This window comes from Eurosta solidaginis, chromosome 1 (assembly GCF_040869045.1).
Source record: "Eurosta solidaginis isolate ZX-2024a chromosome 1, ASM4086904v1, whole genome shotgun sequence".
Taxonomy (NCBI): Eukaryota; Metazoa; Arthropoda; class Insecta; order Diptera; family Tephritidae; genus Eurosta; species Eurosta solidaginis.
Window position 1 is genome coordinate 116,294,686 of NC_090319.1, and position 18,186 is coordinate 116,312,871.

The window sequence follows — 18,186 nt, forward strand, 5'->3', positions numbered from 1 at the left end:
TAGAAGAGGAGCACGACGCAAATTGGATGAGAAGCTCGGCCTTAGATCTCTTCAGAGGTTATAGCGCCTTACATTATTATAGAGAACAATAATTGGGGAATAGGAATTTCGAATTTTCGAAGTCAACTGATTTGCCAATTGAAATTTTGTTGCGCATTTCTATTTTTGGTTAACAAATTGATAAATTTAGTTTTTGTTGCCAGTTTGTTTAAGAAATAAAATATAAACAAAGCACAGTATTTCATTTCAGATGGTATTGACTGAAATGAGTAACGAATTGGTGTCATAGCAACACCAACATTGGAGCATAAGACGACTGCACGATAACACAAATCCGCTGGAGTTGCCTGCTTCCATTCAGCAAACAATATTCTGGCGGCCAAGCCGAGTTGAATTCCTATTTCGTATATGCCAAAATCGATCGAAGCGTTCTTAAAAAATCCTTTCGCAATTTCTGGATGACTGGATCAAATTTGCTAAGAGCTCTTCCGTTGCTTATTTATATACTTTTTGGACTGTAACAAAGAGTTTTGTGGTAGAATGTTAATGTATTTTAGCACAAATTTATATAAATTTGTGTTTTTTCGTATAAGAAACAGTGAACTTAAACTATTTTGATGCATTCCCTTTAAATCAACATGTGAAAAAAACTCCTAAAAAATGGCAGAGAAATCTCCCTTTCAATCACATTCATAAAACCTACTTTTATTCATTAACCAGTTTTCCCTTTTTCGAACATTGTTCAGAATAAGAGGAAAGGGAGAACTGAAAAAACTCACAAGAATTTTTTATTTAGAATACGAGGAATGGGAGAAGGTAAAAACTCGCAAAGAATTTTTTTTAAAATTGGGCTGATTTTAAAATGCTTGCTTAGCTGGCTTTTATAAATGAATATTAACTAAGCCTGATTTTCTAGCGACACATTTAAAATAAACGTTGGTTTGAAACACATATGGAAAATGCTTGGCAATTCAATTTATTTGTCGCAAGTCAACTAAAAACCTTTCTCCCATTCTCTGGCCATTCGTGACAGCCTTTCTCCCTGTCAGCCTTTTTGTCAGCATTGTGAATCCATACAAGTGAAAAATCTTTCCATTCCTCCATTCCCATACCTACCTGTCAAATAATAGTTGACAGGGAGATCGGCTGTCGCGAATGGCCAGAGAATGGAAGAAAGGTTTGCTTTTTGAGCGCGGTAAATAAATTAAAGCGCCATGAACTGCGTATTTGTGTTTCCAACCAGCCTTTTTTTAAATGTATCTACAGAAAATCGGACTACATATCATTATTAATTTTTGAAATTTAGTTGATAGAGAAAATATGAGCAGCCTGTTAAGCAAACATTTTAAAATATGTAGAGCTATGATTTAAGTAATCGAACAGCGATTTAACAGGTGATCCAGGCTGTTTACTATTAAAACACTTTTTTTGAAACGTTCGTCACTTGTATGAATTCACAATGGCAATGGCGGAATAGAAATATTCTTCAATTGTAAAAATTCACAATTTTCATTTCTTTCGATGAACAGATTAACATAGGTAGAGTAGAATAAATGATCATTTTGTTCAAATCTTGCAATATCTACTCACTCTCAGTTAAATAGTTCTCAAATTCACAATTGAAGAGTTTCTCAATAAGAGTTTTCTCCTTTATTATATAGTCCATATCCTTGATAGCCTAAAATGAATACATGTTAGTGCACGTGCAAATTAAACGAAATATTTCCAAACATAGTTCTTATTGGTTACTTACATGATCAATAAATGCACATAAAAAGCGGTTCATACTACTATAAGCTGCTGAGCTACGTTCAACTGCTGCATCGGTGGTATTGATTTCCTTTTGAAAATGTGATTGCGGCATGCTATACGGCGGCTCGAATGGTGCTAATAGTTTTTGAAAGTAAATTCTGTGAAAAATTTAAGATATTTAGGCCTTTGTTTTCTATTACGAACGGATGTTTCGCCTCAGAGACGAATCGTTCGTGTATTTGCATTATGTTAAACGACCACTTCACCAGACTAAAACAGCTGATTCTTACGTGACGAAAATTGAAAAAATGCCTTTTCTCTATAGCGAAATGTATGCAAAACAAAGAAACAATACGTAATTTTCGATCGAAAATTATTTATCTATCGTGCGTTTGTTTTCAATCAAAAACTTTGTCCCAACCTGCAGCTCCAGGACATTCGTAACCCCCATGATTCAGTTACCAGAGGATTGTTCTCTAATAATGGTAGAGCTTTGACACCCCCAGATTTAAAAATCAGAACGGGTTGCTTTTACGAAGTACAGGGAATAATTCAATCCCCTTCAGCAAAAATTGTAGTAGAAAACTACCTTTAGTAGTTTATAAGTAGTTATATTAATTTTGTTAATGTCAACAAGTTTTAGGGAAATTATTAATCTTTTATGTCAAAAAGTTGTATTGATTTGATCAATCTTTCAAGATTTGTTTGAAAAATTCATAACTTATATTACACTGGTCAACAACATTTTTGTACATGGGTCGTGCGTATATTTTTTTTATTGCTTTTGCACCCAGAAATAAGAATATGAACATAAAAAATTTTAGATTTGGTTTTGTTCGAAAAAAAAATGAGAAAAACGAAAAACATGAAAATTCATCAAAATTTGACATAGATTTGATTTATTCTAGTATAGTAGAAATCAATTTAAGATTTATTCTTATAAATTTAGTTTTAGAATACAGTTTAAATGTTTAAAAATGCTTTTTCCTGCTTTTCCTGCCATATTCGGTAACATTTTCTCTTATTAACGTCCAAATATAGTCCCCCATCATGGTTTCCGTATACTGGCCTTGGTACCGTTTCTCAAACTCCATTATATCTTGATGGAATCGCTCCCCGTGTTCTTCTGAATAAGCTCCCATATTATCTTTGAATTTATCCAGATCTGAATGTAACATGTGCATCTTTAGCGACATTCTACATCCGATGGCGGAAAAATTCGTAATCATGCCAGTTATCAGCTCATCATAATTTTCATCCCTATGATTTCCAAGAAAGCCATGAACTACTGCCTTAAAACTGTTCCACGCCTGTTTCTCCTCATTGCTAAGTAGGTCCGGGAAAATATCGCAGTTCATAATTTTTTTTATTTGAGGGCCAACAAAGACTCCAGCTTTAATTTTCGCCTCTGACAGCTTTGGAAAAAAGTCTGCAAATATTTGAAAGCTTTAAACTCAATATTAAGAGCCTTCACAAATTGTTTAATAAGGCCCAATTTAATATGCAATGGCGCGGCATCAATATATTTTTAGGATCGACAATTGCTTCATGTTTACTATTAAATCTTCCCACCCCATACTCAGTACGTTCAGACCAATGTTTTTGGCGATAGTGGGCGGCATCATTTCTGCTATCCCATTGGCAAAGATAACAGGAGTGTTTGGTATATCCACCTTGCATTCCAGTAAAAAAACAACCCATCTTGAAGTCTCCAATAACTTCCCACTTGTATTCCGTATATTTGATTGCAGTTATTAGCATTTTAATACTGTCATAATTTTCTTTGAGATGTATGGCATGTGCCAGTGGAATAGATGGAAATTTGTTCCCATTGCGTAGTAGAACTGCTTTTAGACTTTTTGTTGAGCTGTCGATAAAGAGGCGCCATTCATTTGTATTACAAGGAATACCAACTGCTTCAAATAAACCTTTCACGTCATAGCAAAAACAGAGTCCATCGTCCTTACTGTAGAAACAAGAAAATTCTTCATGACGCTTTCTTTGCCGAGATATTCGAACATCAGAAGTAAGTAAATTTCGTTGTTTAAGCCGCGATGCTAATAACTCTGCTTTGTCTTTTGATAGATTTAAGTCTCTTATTAAGTTATTGAGATCTTCAGAGTTGATGAGATGTGGTATTCCTGGTTCAAATTGAGGAACAAATTCGGAATGTAGGGATGCAGATGAACTCGGTGTTTGAAAGCTGCCTTGAGGGAATAGTTGCTTTTCCAACACAGGTGGATGAGGTACAGGATTTTGTTCCGAAAGTGGTACTGGAGCGGATGTCGATGGTAGTTCCGAATATATTGTTTTCCTTAAACGTTCCCCTTTCAGTGGTTTCACTACACAAAAATATCAATCAGTGTCATGATTACTCGGTTCCCTCCAAATCCTCGGCACTGCGAACTTCATGGCTCTTTTCTCACCCTGGTATCAAACTATAATAAAACGTAAAACATTTCATAACAATTTCAGTTATTATGCAATTATATATATGTACTAGCAGACCCGGCAGACGTTGTTCTGCCCTAAATTTGGCCTATCTGCATACATTTTAATAAGCTTTTTCCGTCTAACTCTGCCCTACCCCTCTACACTTTTTCTTAATCCCTTTATTCACTCCTCCCTACGTCTTTTTCGCTTCATCTCCATCTTCGTCTCATTCTATCTCTTTCTCAGTCTCCTCTCTTTTCTCTTCTCTCAAGTTTTTCTCCTTCTTCTTCATCTCTTAATGCCAGTCCCAGTATTTTGTTCCAGTCCCATTCCGAGGCTCAGTCCCAGTCCCACTCCGAGTCTCAGTCTCAGCCCCAGTCCTAGTCCTAATCCCAGTCCCAGTCCGTCTCTATTATACTTTCCGGAAAAAAGCATCGTAAATACTAATATAGGCAAATTTATATACGAAATTTCAGGCAAATCGAATAGGACGTATGCAAATAAGTATGTGGGTATTATTAATTCATGTCTTTATTTCGGCTTCGCATGCATATTTATCAGTTTACCAGGTTGATGCGACTAAATCGAATATCACAATGAACTTCAGAGCTCTCAGCAACACCTTTCATTTCATATCCATAATACACACACATTCTAGCGGTATCCGGGTCCTTGTTTTGGCCTATATTTCGAGACCCTAGCTACTCAGCGGTGTAAAACTTACTCTGTATTATAGCACACATCAACAGCATCAATTTGATACCCGTAATGTAAAAACACATTCTAGGTGTATCCGGGTCCACGTTTTGGGCTATATCTCGAGATCCTATCCTCCCAGTTGTATGAAAATTATCCTGTACTATAGCACTTATCAACAGCTTTCATTTGCTATCCATATTGTATAAACACATTCTAGGGGTACCCGGGTCCACGTTTTGGGCTATATATCGAGACCCTAGCCTCCCAGTTGTATGAAAATTATCCTGTACCATAGCACTCATCAACAGCTTTCATTTGATATCCATATTGTATAAACACATTCTAGGGGTACCCGGGTCCACGTTTTGGGCTATATCTCGAGAACCTAGCCTCCCAGTTGTATGAAAATTATCCTGTACTATAGCACTCATCAACAGCTTTCATTTGATATCCATATTGTATAAACACATTCTAGGGGTACCCGGGTCCACGTTTTGGGCTATATCTTGAGACCCTATCCTCCCAGTTGTATGAAAATTATCCTGTACTATAGCACTCATCAACAGCTTTCATTTGATATCCATATTGTATAAACACATTCTAGGGGTACCCGGGTCCGCGTTTTGGACTATATATCGAGAACCTAGCCTCCCAGTTGTATGAAAATTATCCTGTACTATAGCACTCATCAACAGCTTTCATTTGATATCCATGTTGTATAAACATATTCTAGGGATACCCGGGTCCACGTTTTGGGCTATATCTCGAGAACCTAGCCTCCCAGTTGTATGAAAATTATCCTGTACTATAGCACTCATCAACAGCTTTCATTTGACATCCATATTGTATAAACACATTCTAGGGGTACCCGGGTCCACGTTTTGGGCTATATCTCGAGACCCTAGACTCCCAGTTGTATGAAAATTATTCTGTACTATAGCACTCATCAACAGTTTTCATTTGATATCCATATTGTATAAACACATTCTAGGGGTACCCGGGTCCACGTTTTGGGCTATATCTCGAGACCCTAGCCTCCCAGTTGTATAAAAATTATCCTGTACTATAGCACTAATCAACAGCTTTCATTTGATATCCATATTGTATAAACGCATTCTAGGGGTACCCGGGTCCACGTTTTGGGCTATATTTCGAGACCCTAGCCTCCCAGTTGTATGAAAATTATCCTGTACCATAGCAGTCATCAACAGCTTTCATTTGATATCCATATTGTATAAACACATTCTAGGGGTACCCGGGTCCACGTTTTGGGCTATATCTCGAGACCCTAGCCTCCCAGTTGTATGAAAATTATCCTGTACTATAGCACTCATCAACAGCTTTCATTTGACATCCATATTGTATAAACACATTGTAGGGGTATCCGGGTCCACGTTTTGGCCTATATCTCGAGACCCTGGTCACCCAGGGGTATGAAAATTATCCTGTACTATAGCACTCATCAACAGCTTTCATTTGATATCCATATTGTATAAACACATTCTAGGGGTACCCGGGTCCACGTTTTGATCTCAAGACCCTAGACACGTAGCGAAAAAAAGGTAGACGTTGGCCGATTCTCAGACCTGCCCAATATGCTCACAAAATTTCATGAGAATAGGTTCAGCCGTTTCGGAGGAGTTCAGCCTCTAAAACCGTGACAGAAGAATTTTATATATTAGATATATATGTATATAAAACAGTTAGTACAATAAAAAAGAGAAAATAAACTTACGCTCCAGAATGATTCTGCAAGAGTTACATGATTCTCGCAAGTACCTTCGGTTTTGATTTGTTTGGCCCATTCGTTCCATCAACCTTTGCCCGATTTACTTTCCTTGACTTTTGTGGTCTCTGTCGAATCTCCTCCACCAGCACTCGCTTACTTCTGAACCCTTTCTCCAAACTTAACTTAAGTGGCGCATCCTTGTTCCTATAGCGCATAATCCTTCTCTGCATATCGATCCTGATGTCATGGTCAACTAAGAAGTCCACTCCCAATATGACTTCATCAACGATCTCCGCCACAAATCTACAGTAAGTACACGCTCCTTGCCATCCACATTCCCCTGACGGTAAGACTACTCGATTTTCTTCCAATTTGCGAGATAGATGTCACAGGAAATTTAATAGCTGGGGAAAGTTCTCGATCTTTACACCTGACTCGCTCTTGCTCATCCAGCTTTGTACTTAAGACCACCCATGCTGTTGAAACCACTAGGGTGAAGACCGCAATGACGTGCAATGTGACCTCGCTTCCCGCATTTGGAGCATTTGATTACTCTGTCACTCCGCTTTTGCGATCCTTTCCTCCAATATTGTGTTCACCCAGTCTGGCCTTTCTACTTCCACACGGCGTGCTTTGAAAGCTGGTTTACTCAATAGTGAGGCAGTTTCCTGAGTCAATGCATGTGATACCGTTTCTGCGAATGTTGGCTTTGGGTTTGCGTATGTGGCTCGCTTCTTTTCGACGTCCCGTATGCCATTTATAAAGCTCCGAATTTTTACCCTTTCGGTGTATTCCACGGGTGCGTCGACATTCGCCAAATGTGCAAGCCTTTCGACATCTGACGCAAACTCCTGCAAAGTCTCATTAGCTTTTTGTAGCGGTTTGCAACCCTATTTGGTACATCTGCTTCCCGTGTTCGCTTCCGTATCGCCTCTCTAGAGCGCCCATCAAAGTTACGTAGTTATTCCGCTCTCCCTCGGGAATCGTCTGTAGGATTTCAGCAGCAGATCCTTTCAATGCCACGAATAGTGCAGCAACTTTATCTTCAGCATTCCAGTTGTTCACTGCTGCGGTCCTCTCAAATTGTAGCTTAAAGACTTGGAAAGGAACACAACCGTCAAAAGATGGAGTTTTTACCTTCGTATTACTCGCTGAAGCAGCCGGGCGATTAAGTTGCAACTCCTGTGTATACGACCTCTCAAAGCCTCCACCTCTTTTTTTCTTCAAACTGCATTATTTTTTCGTCCATGCGCGCTTCGAGTTTTGATGATATACGCGCCTCTTGTGCTTCTAGCTGTACTGTTATGCCTGTCTCTTGCTCTTTCAGTTGAGTTGCTAGTTGAGTTCTTCCAGCTGTGATGAAATTTGTGTTTCCTGTGCTTCAATCTGGCGGTTATGCGTGTCTCCTGGGATTCCAGATGGAATACCATATACGTCTTCTGTTCTTCCAGTTGAGATGACATTTCGGTTGATATATGTATGTGATGACATTTGTTTCAACACTTTTAGTATCGCGTTAGTGTCAACACTTGCCAATGGATTCGGAGTCTCTATTTTCTCCTCCATTTTAGTCCCTGACTCTTCCACATCAGGATAAAAGACATACTCGTCCACATTAATGCCTTCCAACTCCATTACCTCTCGTAGCCGTGCTTGAAGTTCGATCTTATTGCCGGTTGTATTAAATCCACGGTTATCCAACTCCTTCTTCAGTTGCTGGATCTTTAATTCACTTAACTTTGTATCGCCTCGTCCGCCATTTTGTAGCCGTCCACCTCTATTGTAGCCTTAAGATCTCCCTCGAAGCGATGATAGGAAATCAGGTAGTCTGTTCGTCTTGTGATTGATGACGCTATACTACTATGACCATATGGTCGGCGCTCAAGCTGCCCCGAGGCACCGAGCCTGGTTGCAGTTGTTAATGCTATGTTCTTTGCTACCAGGTCTACAGGTGGAATGTGCAGAATGGCATACAGTGCAGCCGTCGGGGTTATTTTTAGGGCTCCCGTAATGCTAAGCATCGATAGTCTGCATATCTTCTCTAATTGTTTGAGGTATGTTGGTTTTTGTGTGGCTTTCCACCAAACAAGAACTCCATAGTATATAATAAGGCTTACAATCGCTGTAAAAATCCAATGAGAAAGAGAGGGCGATAAGCCCCACGTACACCGCAGCATTCTTTCACATGCATAGAGTGCCGTTGAGGCCTCCTTTACCCTCTCCACCACGTTGAGCTTCCATGACAACCTACTGTCTACGATGATTCCTAGATATTTTGTGCAAGGTTTCTCCTGTAAGGTCACCCCTCCTAACTTAGGCCTGGTCCAATTTGGGACCATGTACCTCTTGGTAAACAAGACCATATCCGTCTTCTCCGCATTGACTTTCAACCCGACATTAGATGCCCAGGTATGAATATCCCGTAGCGCCCGATCCATCAAAGAACTAATCGTTGGAAGGCACTTTCCACTTATGACAATTGCAACGTCATCTGGGTAAGCCGTAAGTTTTACGAGTCCCTCATCGAATCGGCTGAGCAGTTGGTTGATAACCAGCGTGCACAGAGGTGATAGCACCCCTCCCTGCGGCGTGCCCCTGTCCACTGATTTCGCGGCCTCGTACAATCCCCATTGTGATGTAATCTTCCTGCAATTTAACATGCAGCCGATCCATCTGATTAAGGCGCGATGTACTTTAATGTAATTAAGACCATCCATAATCGCCCATTTAGAAACATCATTGAAAGCCCCGGCAATGTCTAAGAAGACTCCTAGAGCATACTCCTTTCTCTATGCTTTTTACCACCCTATGCAATGCGGTGTCTACCGACTTGCCTTTGGTGTACGCATGCTGTGTTGTGGAGAGCAGCTTTTCATCCACGTTGGACTTTATGTACACATCTATCAGCTTCTCAAAGGTTTTGAGCAGAAATGATGTTAAGCTAATGGGTCAAGGGTCTTTGGGATACACGTGACCGATCTTCCCGCCTTTGGCAGGAAAGCTGCACGAGCAGTTGTCCAAGAGTGCGGTACATGATTAAGCCTTATGCACCCATCGAATATTATTTTAAGCCATTCCACGACCGCCCTACTCTAAACTTGTAGCATGGCCGGGAATATGCCATCTGGGTCCGGCGATTTAAACTCAGAAAACGTTTTCACTGCCCATTCGATCTTGGTATCGGTCACCAATCTTGGCACTACCCGCTCCGTCTCTCAATGGGAAATGTGTGTAGAAAAGCACCTCAAGGGATTCCTCACTATTACGCAACCATTACCCGTTCTCTTTCTTTGTTAGTCCCTGGACTATGTTTCCCCTTGCTAGGACTTTTTTCAACCGTGCTGTTTCGCTGGAGCACTCTATGTCCGTACAGAAACTTTTCCATGAAATTCTCGTCGCCCTGGAAATTTCACGCTTGTAGATCCTCAGTAGATCCCAGTAATCGTTCCGACACGCTTCGCTTTCCGCGGTATTTGCTAGCTTAAACATTTCTTTTACCTATCTTCTTAGAAGACTCAGCTCATTGCTCCACCATGGCGGTTTTTCTTTTCCTCTGAATCTTCTTAGAGGGCAAGCTTTGTTATACGCAGTCATAAGCGTCCTTGTTAGGAATTCATTAGACTCCTCCAGTTCTTTCACATTGGCAACCTCTTTGGGTTGTCCCAGTTTCGTTTCTACCTATTTCTGGAATTTAGTTCAGTTTGTTGACCTAGGGTTTCTAAAGGTTCCTCCCTTCTCTACCCTCTTTAGATGGATGCTGAAGCTGATATACGTATGGTCGGAGAAGGATGGTCTCTCAAGAACCATCCAATCATACCTTGATATATCACGTTCGGAGCTCAGTGTAATATCCAAAACATTGCTGGATGTTGGACCAATGTATGTAGGGACATTTCTCCTGTTGGCTATCTGAAAATTGGTTTGCAGGATGTAGCAAAATAGAGATTCGCCTCTCTCGTTCGCATCTGCTCCTCCCCATGCATTGTGGTGCGCATTTCCATCCGCGCCTATGACCAACCACCCTTTGCGCCCTTCGTCCTGTACTAGCCTCCTGAACTCCATCGGTGGAACCTCCGCCGCATGGGCCATGTAGCAGGATACCAGGTTAAGTGCCTGCTTATTCCTTTGCTAAACAGCCACCACTACGAGGTCCTCAGTAGTGTAATTAGGCAGCATATATGAATACAGCTGTTTCCTTACCATTACTACAGCTTGCATCCGTCCTTCCGTTTGCGCATAGTAAACGCCAAATCCGCGCGTTAGGTGGAGTTCGCTCGACGCCACTTTACTGTGTTGGAGGTTTATCTGTAGGACTCGCAGCACCATTGGGCTGTTAATCGAACTCCATAGCGCCCGACTATGAGGCGGAGCTGTTTAGGACTGACATCTTCGCCGTTTCGCCTCATAGGAGGGAGGCGGGATGTCGGTGACCAAGAACTGCCAACCCCCTAATCCAGGGTGTTATGTGGACCGTGCCTATTGGACGATTTGCAGCCAGGGGATAAATACGGCTGTATTCGAGCGGAGCTTTCCCGATACCGGGCCACTTTGGGAAGTATTTATGGCCTTACCACAGTAAGGGCGCTGCTGTGGCGTACGGTTCTTTCACCTCCAGCACCTTCGTCGTGACATCGTCGTCCTCCCCTTGCCCTTCTGGCTTAGAGTATTCGAGGCCCCCTTCAGCCTCTCGTAACTGTTGTGCCGGGTGTTCCTCTGTACGAGTCACAGCACCATTTGGCGGTTGGTCCTCTTCTAACACCTTCGTGGTGGCGTCGGGGACCTCTACCTGTCTTTATTCCCTTAGGTTTTTGAGGTCTTTTTCGACTTCGCCCACCTCTAGCGTGTTAGGATTTATATCCTCGGAACGTCTTCCTGAGTCGCATGTAAATTTTGCTAGTGCCAAAGGACATTTTGCCAAGCTGCGTGTACAAAATATCCTCCGCCTGCTTGTTTATTTGGAAGATGTAGAACTGACCTTCCTCGGTAGGCCGAGATACAGTAAGTACCTTCCAGTCCTGTATCGGACTGGATTCTGCAGAAGTCACAGTGTATCCTTCGACTTCTTCACTATCCATATCTTAACTTTTGGTACCGTGGGGATTTGCGCTTTATCCACCACCTGAAATCGCGCGTTCGTGCCTTGCCTTTAGAGGTTTGGAACCACTTCCTCCAGTCACCGCAAGCTCGCGATGTTGTCGCACGCTCTCATCTTCATACCATTATACCATCACCAAAATCAAAGTTTGGAAGGGGCTTACTTGGTTGTTTCCGCATCATCTTAAGCATTCAGCTAATAAGCTCCCTTTCCACAGATCTCCACCTTTCAGCAGTCATTTGTCCTAAAGGACTGCTATGATCAACCAGCGCCATAGTCACAGACTGCTTTGTCACATCACTCATCTTCTCGGGAAAGCCGGAGTCTTAGTGTTATCTCCCTTTGGCACCTCCGAGAAAGCCGGAGTCTTAGCGTTAACTCCCTTTAGCACCTCCGAGAAAGCCGGAGTCTTAGCGTTATCTCCCTTTGGCTTATCTCCTACTTCCGTAGTTGGAACTTCCCTCTGACTCGCAGCTTTCGAGGTAGTTGCTACCTCGCTATTGGGGCCCATCTGTTTTATAGCTTTAGGCCTACTTGTCTTCTCTATGCGACTGCCCTGCCTCGCGGCCCTAGGACTGGGTCCTTTCTGCCTCTTGAAAGCAGGAATGTCGCCTTCCGCCGAAAGTTGCCTCTTCATTCTGCCATTCGACGCTTCTTCCTCCTCATACCGGTTGGAGAACCGAGGATTTCTTGCAGCAAACCTTTTGAACTGCTTTCGACCTAGTTCTACCGCCTCATGGACCCATTCCAAGCGCTCTATCTCCACTTCTGTTGGGTCGGCCACTGATCCTATGCGTTGTACAATTCTTAGTACTGCAAGGTACTGCGAGAGAGCTATTTTACTTCCTCTGCTCTGTACCCTTCTCCACTCTTCTACTCCGTTTTCGTTTGTGTGCTTCTCCAACACGGAGTTCATTGAATCAGCACTACTCTCGCTCCCCGTGTCCGACTCATCGCTTAATGCGTATTTGTCGTCCTTGGCTTGCGACTCAGTCCTCCTCTTATCATCGCCCTTTTACAATCAGGTAATGAGTCGTTCATCTTGGTCGTACGACCTCCTGCCCGACAAGGCAGGCTCAGCGGTCCAGTATTATATACGGTGAAAGAACCGTCCGCCACAGCAGCGCCCTTACTGTGGTAAGGCCATAAATACTTCCCAAAGTGGCCCGGTATCGGGAAGGCTCCGCTCGAATACAGCCGAATTTATCCCCTGGCTGCAAATCGTCCAATAGGCACGGTCCGCATAACACCCTGGATTAGGGGGTTGGCGGTTCTTGGTCACCGACATCCCGACGCCCTCCTATGAGGCGAAACGGCGAAGATGTCAGTCCTAAACAGCTCCGCCTCATAGTGGGGCGCTATGGGGAAATTCCGCTTATTTGAAACCTGCTACCAACGTTAGAATTGCTAAACTGTTGAATAAATAACTACAATATTCAATTATGCAAAATGGTCTTTATTAGACTACTTTGAGAGTACCGAACAATAACTCTTACTTCACAACTAATTGCGTGTTTAAATCAAACTGGTTACTGACTAATCAGCTTGCGCTGCTTCATTCGCATATTTCAACTAAAGTCTAGACGTTTCGCTTTCTAGAACTGCTGTATCTCCTGCTTGGTAATTGAGCTACATATATGTAATTGTATGTAGTTTATAATGTGTCTGCATATGTGTGTGTATGGGTGAGTAACACTTCGGCTGATGACTACATCTGTGTGTGAGTTATCTCTTCGTTGCCTTGTAAGTATGTGGGTAAATGATGATTGATTTGATGTACACAGCAGTGGCAGCTTGCTTTATTGTTGTTGTGCCTTTATTTAATAACCTTAGTGATGTGAGTATCACTTAGTGATGCTAATATTCATCACAATATTAAATTTCGATTTATGTTTCGTATGTTCCTAGCTTTAGTTTTCATACAAATTTCCTGTGCTCAGCCTCACGGATAGATTCAGTTTTATTTAAAAAATTAACATAGAATCGAAAAAAGTAATTGTGCAGTTCAGCCCGTATCGGGAATTTTAAATTGTTTGCCTCCTATTTCTACTATGTATAGTTAGTATACTAACACTTTTCTTACATATGCGAAGAAGCAACACAGTTAATAGATGTCTCGATTTGGGAGGAAGATGGCTGCAATTGTTAAACATTTTGTTAGCCAAGCAAACTTCTTGTGATTGAATCATGAGCAACCCCAACGCCATTAGTGCAATTTACTACTAAAATATAGAGGTAGCTCGAAGTTGACAGCTAAGTCTACAAACATACTTCAGGAAACATAAAAAATTTCCTGGGTCGCGCGCCACTTTCCAATGGAGGACATTGCTTGAGGATATCTGCTCCATTTCAATATGCGAGTTGTGGCACTGTTATTTTCTTAATAGGGAAGATAAAGATAAGCTTCCTTGGCAATAGTAGAATCTTCCAAAGGCCATCGGATTTTTTTTAAATATAAACAAATTGCTTTTTAAACAATCAAAACATTTTGGCTTTTCTTATTTACTTATTTTATTTTGTTTTGAGATTCATTAAATGTTAATGTTAAAATTATCAAAGTAGCATCAATTTTAAAAAACTTAACTTTTGCTTAAAGAAATTTCATATGGTAACATGGTTTGTTTGGGCTTTCTCTTTGACATAACGTGAGAAACGTAAGGGCCGAACGAATATGAGGCGATTTCGTTCGACTGAGATTTCATACTAAACGATCGCGGATCGAACACCAATTTTACTCACTTACTTGTTTTATAAAAACAATAATAAGTTACGGATCTATAGAGTACACTGCTCAGCCCCTTTACCATAGCTGTAAGATATTGCAATCAAATGTGATTGGATTCACAAAGTTCAACAAACATTGCATTGACATTATATTTTAATCATACATGATTATCATATAATGATTGTAAGAATTAGAATCTACAATCACTTCTGAGTAGCATCAGTTTTGATTACAATCGTTGATTGGCTAAAAGTAATAATCTACAATAATTTGTATGTGTGTGTTTGCGATCACGTGTATGCTACAATGATTGATTGTGGGCATGCCGCGGCTTCAATCACACTGGATCACAAATTCCAATTTTTTTTCTGCACCAGAGACGCCATTATGAAATTCCTATGTAAAATCACCCCCTGAATTCGAAAATCAAGATTATTTTTAATTCTATGGTAACGTTTTTGAGATATTTGCGAATAACAGGTTTTTCCAAAAAAAAAAAAAAAAAAAAAAATTGGGTCCACTTAACCATTTATATCTCAAGAACGAATTGAGCAATTCCAAAACGGTTTGAAGCGTTTAAAAGGTAATCAAATTTGATATAAACTACGCATACCTTTTCGCTAGGCCCTGCAGATTCAAAGATAACGAACAATCATTACGAATTTTTTCCAGTTTTTTTTGTAAAAATATAAAAAAATTTGTACTTTGCGAGGAAGGATCTCGAAAACTTTTTATTTTTTTGCAGATTTGTTTTTTCTCTCTAAGTTCTGTTTTATTACAAAAAAAATAAGCTTACATTCAACAAAATCGATTGACTAATACAAAAGTTATAAGCATTCAAGTAAATATATCCATTTAATACTTAAGTACCCTACTGGTACATATGTGTTAATATTCGCTAACTAACTGATATGCGAATACTAACACATATGTACCAGTAGGGTACTTAAGTATTAAATGAATTGAAAATTGAAGTAAATATATCCATTTAATACTTAAGTACCCTACTGGTACATATGTGTTAATATTCGCTAACTAACTGATATGCGAATACTAACACATATGTACCAGTAGGGTACTTAAGTATTAAATGGATATATTTACTTCAATGTTTATAACTTTTGTATTAGTCCATTGATTTTGTTGAATGAAAGCTTATTTTTTTTGTAATGAAACAGAGCTTAGAGAGAAAACAAAAAAATCTGCAAAAACTAACTAACTGATATACGAATAATCACACATATGTACCAGTAGAGTACTTAAGTATTAAATGGTAATATTTACATGAGTGCTTATAACTTTTGCATTAGTCCATCGATTTTGTTGAATGAAAGCTTATTTTTTTTTTGTAGTAAAACAGAGCTTAGAGAGAAACAACAAATCTGTAAAAAAAATAAAAAGTTTTCGAGATCCTTCCTCGCAAAGTACAAATTTTTTTATTTTTTTACAAAAAATGGAAAGAATCCGTAATGATTGATCGTTATCTTTAAATCTGCAGGGCCTAGCAAAAAGTGTTGTATGCACAGTTTATAGAAAATTTTATTACCTTTTAAAAGCTTCAAACCGTTTTGGAATTACTCAATTCGTTCTTGAGACATATATGATTAAGTGGAGCCAATTGTTTTTTTTTTTTTTTTTGAAAAAAAAAACCGTTATTCGTAAATATCTCAAAAACGTTACCAAAGAATTAAAAATAACCTTGATTTTCGAAATCAGGAAGTAATTTTACATAGGAATTTCATCATGACGTCTCTGGTGCATTTTGGCTGTAAGCCAGTTTCATTAATTGAATAAAAATTGTTATGGCAATCACTCTCCAAAAACCATATTTTTTTTTTTTGTAAAATTTATTTTAATGAGAACGGTATCAGAATGGCGTTAAGAGCACCTTGGTGGTGGGATAAAATGTATCACACACTTTCTTTTAAATAACTATTTGCCCTGAGTAGTAAGAAAAAGCTGGGAGATCGCTATCGTAAAGAATTCAGTAGGCCAGCAAACGAAAACAGACATTCCACAGCAGCAGAAGACGGCAATGGTTCTAAATGCTTCTAATGAATTCTTACTTAACAAGGAGAGATAGTCTTCCAAATATACAAATGTACACTTATATTATGTGCAGATGATGTATCCAAGTCCCAAATGATTACATATTTGATGATTGCAAACTTAGTATTTGTTGCGTCGAAAAATTCGTTCGTACAATCAAATAAGCAGAACACTCGTTGATTGTAAATTAAAATGACAAAATTTTTACAGCTGTGCCCTATACACTTGTAGCAATTTAAATTAGTGACGTCACCGGTAAGATATAAATTTTAGTCACTATTGGAGACGATTTAAGGGTGTCGCAAAGGTATCAAAGTTCTCTGTGGAGACTCAAATACCGCGACAATATCAGATGAGGCGGCTTTGGGAGTGTTCGGAAGAGAAGTACTTCGAGGGATTTGCGGACCTCTTCGCATTGACAACACCAAGTACCGAAGAAGATTTATGCTTTACGAGCTTTATGCCCACATTAACTTAGTCCAGCGAATTAAACACAGCCGTTAAACTTGCTAAGGTAATGATATGTTTAAAAAAACAGAGGTAATTGTATCCGCTATTAAGCATAACTCGTTTTGTAGCGAGTTATTTAACCATTACCTTCTTCAATAACTGCAGCTAGATGGGTCTCTTTGCGCGCCTGGCCTAGGGAGTTACAGTGAAGAGAGTTATAGGAAGCTAATTTAAGCGTGTTAAAAAAGATGACGCTTCGCCAAAAGAGTATTCTTATCGGAAACCGCCTAAGAAAGAGCGGGATGAGTGCGGTCCCCTCTCAACTGGAAGGACCAGGTGGTCAATCGGCGCCAGTTATTCCAGAGAAGAAGCGACTGGCAGGTAAGTAATTTCATATTTTTAATGGTGATCTATTTCGACGAAATAAAGTAACACAGACGGACACTACGAGCTTGATACTTTATACATAAAAAAAAATTCTGACGTGTACATGAAAATTGCCGATACACGTGTATTTTTATTTTTTTCCCCCTTTCCGAAAAAGTATATTTGGTTCATAGGACAGAATGTGTGTAACGCGGTGTAATGAGCTGTAAGAGCTTTGCGCAGACATCAACATAGTCCAGCGAATTAAAACATAGCAGTTACGCTGACTACACAACTTATACGAATGAAAGATGTCGTTGCTCCGGCTAAGAAAGTCTTTAATCGGAACTCGCGTGAATACGATTTAAATTGCCTTGGTGGTTCCAATTGGCGCTAGTTAGACGGCCATTTAAACGATTAACCACAAATTAAGTTAGTATTGTGACGAATATTAGCATCACTAAGCTGCTAGTAAATAAAGGCACAACAGCAATAAAGCAAGCTACCACTCTTGTGTACATGAACACGTGAATTTAATCCATTTACATACGTACATAAAAGGCGACGAAGAATAACTCACAACAGCAATCAGTTGGTTCTCGCACATACCCACGTATATAGCTGGTAACCAAGCAAGAGATTCTGGAAGGTGAAACGTCTAGACCTTTGGAGAAATATGCGGACAAGGCAACAGAGAGTATAAAAGCAGCGCAAGCTGAGGAACGACTAATCAGTTTTGATTTAATTACGCTATTGGTTGTGAAGTATAATTGTAATCTAAAAAAAGACCAATTTGTAATACTAAATATTGGAGTGATTTATTCAACAGTTTAGCGATTCGAACGTTAGCAGAAGGTTTGGAATAAGTGGAATTTCTCTAAATTCGTT

The 18,186-nt window shown here is 39.9% G+C and overlaps 1 protein-coding gene across 5 annotated transcripts in view; it reads right to left on the reverse strand.

The window, feature by feature from the left end:
* Window positions 1–18,186, reverse strand: part of LOC137236756 (meckelin) — a 215,467-nt gene that overhangs the window by 21,346 nt on the left and 175,935 nt on the right. For 4 of the 5 annotated variants that reach the window (XM_067759738.1, XM_067759740.1, XM_067759736.1 and 1 more), the window contains 2 exons: window positions 1,754–1,910; window positions 1,591–1,678 (listed from right to left, as the gene is read on the reverse strand). The exons of the other annotated variant lie outside the window; for it this stretch is intronic. In XM_067759738.1, the coding sequence (XP_067615839.1) occupies window positions 1,591–1,678; window positions 1,754–1,910 (245 nt within the window). The remainder of the gene's footprint in view (window positions 1–1,590; window positions 1,679–1,753; window positions 1,911–18,186) is intronic. 5 annotated transcript variants of the gene reach the window in all.